General features: G+C 57.0%; 1 protein-coding gene across 1 annotated transcript in view; it reads right to left on the bottom strand.

The window, feature by feature from the left end:
* LOC134020750 (ankyrin repeat and BTB/POZ domain-containing protein 3-B-like) overlaps nt 1-2,500 on the bottom strand; it is a 60,899-nt gene that overhangs the window by 13,663 nt on the left and 44,736 nt on the right. Inside the window, 1 exon segment of the mRNA XM_062460963.1 lies at nt 102-254. Within this exon segment, the coding sequence (XP_062316947.1) occupies nt 102-254 (153 nt within the window).

The raw sequence follows: 2,500 nt of genomic DNA, 5'->3' as shown, positions 1-2,500 counted from the left end.
CGTGAACTTGATAAATCAGTTTGACTTCTGACTTTAGGTGCGCTTGATAAACACATCAGTTAGACTGTTGCCTGTGTGGCGTCCAGAGGGCGGAGCCTGACCGGAGCTGGCGCGGTTCGCAGTCGACCCCGGGCAGCAGCAGGCGTGCGGCCTGGCGGACGTCGTCGCTGTCCACGGCGAAGCTGCGGCGATGCTCGGCGTGAGCCGCCGCCACGCGGACCCACTCCATCAGAGGAGGCAGCACCAGGAAGGGCCTGCAGGGGGCGACAGACACACACGCAGCCTCAGTCAGACCTGCAGACTGCCGGGTGATCTCCGGGTTAGTGAGCCTTCCGTGTAGGCCAGGGCCGACAAGCTGGTATCACCTCAGGGGGGCATAATTACATTGACATTTCCTCAAGAGCAGTTCCTGGGGGCGGGGCACACCAAACGTGCTGTAAAACTTAGCCTACATTAAACTTAAAAACCATCATCACAAGTTCCTTCACCTCATACAATTAATATTGAAATTCCTTAGTTATGTTTACAGTGATATATTGGGGGACAAATCGTATTTTTCCCAGGAGGCCTGGGTTCGAATCCGGCCTGGGCCCTTTGCTGCATGTCTTCCCTTCTCTCTCTCTCTCTCTCTCTCTCTCTCTCTATCTCTCTCTCTCTCTCTCTCTCTCTCTCTCTCTCTCTCTCTCTCTCTCTCTCTCTCTCTCTCTCTCTCTCTCTGCCTCTCCTGTCAAACTTCACTTAAAACTTGTCCAATAAAGCATGAAAAATACGCCAAAATACATATTTCACAAACAACCACCCTGCCGGCCGTCACTGCAGACTCTGGGCCTCTGAGCTCCTCGGATCAGCCTGGCTTCTCTACTGTCCTCTGGGAGACGGCGTGGCTACAGGCCTGGGGGGCCAGCTGGGAACAATTACACCAGCAGCATCTCTCTCCTGGCGTGGCTGGACCCACACCTGAGAGCTGAGGACAGTGTTCTGGACCCACACCTGAGAGCTGAGGACAGTGTTCTGGACCCACACCTGAGGGCTGAGGACAGTGTTCTGGACCCACACCTGAGGGCTGAGGACAGTGTTCTGGACCCACACCTGAGAGCTGGGGACAGTGTTCTGGACCCACACCTGAGGGCTGAGGACAGTGTTCTGGACCCACACCTGAGGGCTGAGGACAGTGTTCTGGACCCACACCTGAGAGCTGGGGACAGTGTTCTGGACCCACACCTGAGAGCTGAGGACAGTGTTCTGGACCCACACCTGAGAGCTGGGGACAGTGTTCTGGACCCACACCTGAGAGCTGAGGACAGTGTTCTGGACCCACACCTGAGGGCTGAGGACAGTGTTCTGGACCCACACCTGAGAGCTGAGGACAGTGTTCTGGACCCACACCTGAGAGCTGGGGACAGTGTTCTGGATCCACACCTGAGGGATGGGGACAGTGTTCTGGACCCACACCTGAGGGCTGAGGACAGTGTTCTGGACCCACACCTGAGGGCTGAGGACAGTGTTCTGGACCCACACCTGAGAGCTGGGGACAGTGTTCTGGACCCACACCTGAGAGCTGAGGACAGTGTTCTGGACCCACACCTGAGGGCTGAGGACAGTGTTCTGGACCCACACCTGAGAGCTGGGGACAGTGTTCTGGACCCACACCTGAGAGCTGAGGACAGTGTTCTGGACCCACACCTGAGGGCTGAGGACAGTGTTCTGGACCCACACCTGAGGGCTGAGGACAGTGTTCTGGACCCACACCTGAGAGCTGAGGACAGTGTTCTGGACCCACACCTGAGAGCTGGGGACAGTGTTCTGGATCCACACCTGAGGGATGGGGACAGTGTTCTGGACCCACACCTGAGGGCTGAGGACAGTGTTCTGGACCCACACCTGAGAGCTGGGGACAGTGTTCTGGACCCACACCTGAGAGCTGAGGACAGTGTTCTGGACCCACACCTGAGGGCTGAGGACAGTGTTCTGGACCCACACCTGAGAGCTGGGGACAGTGTTCTGGACCCACACCTGAGAGCTGAGGACAGTGTTCTGGATCCACACCTGAGAGCTGGGGACAGTGTTCTGGACCCACACCTGAGAGCTGGGGACAGTGTTCTGGACCCACACCTGAGAGCTGGGGACAGTGTTCTGGATCCACACCTGAGGGATGGGGACAGTGTTCTGGCTCTTTCCTGACGGCTATTCTCTGGCGTTCTGCTGGATTCAGTATTCAGGCCTGCTCACATAGTTGTCTTCGATCATCAACCTGTCACTCACCCGGGCTGTTCAGGGCGCAGGGAGAGAGGAGAGCACTCGTGATGCTTCCCTCAGTCCTCTGATGCAAGCTTGAACCTCTTTGTTCAGATCCCTCTCAGAGGAAGTGAAGTGTGGCGTTTAGCCCCGGGAGATGACGAGGGAGTCATCATCATCATCATCAACACAGCTCAGTGCTCGTCATCAAGAGACTGAGTAGAGCTCCCTCCCTCCCCCCCACCCTCCCCATCAGCGCCATCAG

The sequence above is a fragment of the Osmerus eperlanus genome, chromosome 5 (genome assembly GCF_963692335.1).
Source record: "Osmerus eperlanus chromosome 5, fOsmEpe2.1, whole genome shotgun sequence".
Lineage (NCBI taxonomy): Eukaryota > Metazoa > Chordata > Actinopteri > Osmeriformes > Osmeridae > Osmerus > Osmerus eperlanus.
This window is presented reverse-complemented; position numbering and strand designations above follow the sequence as displayed.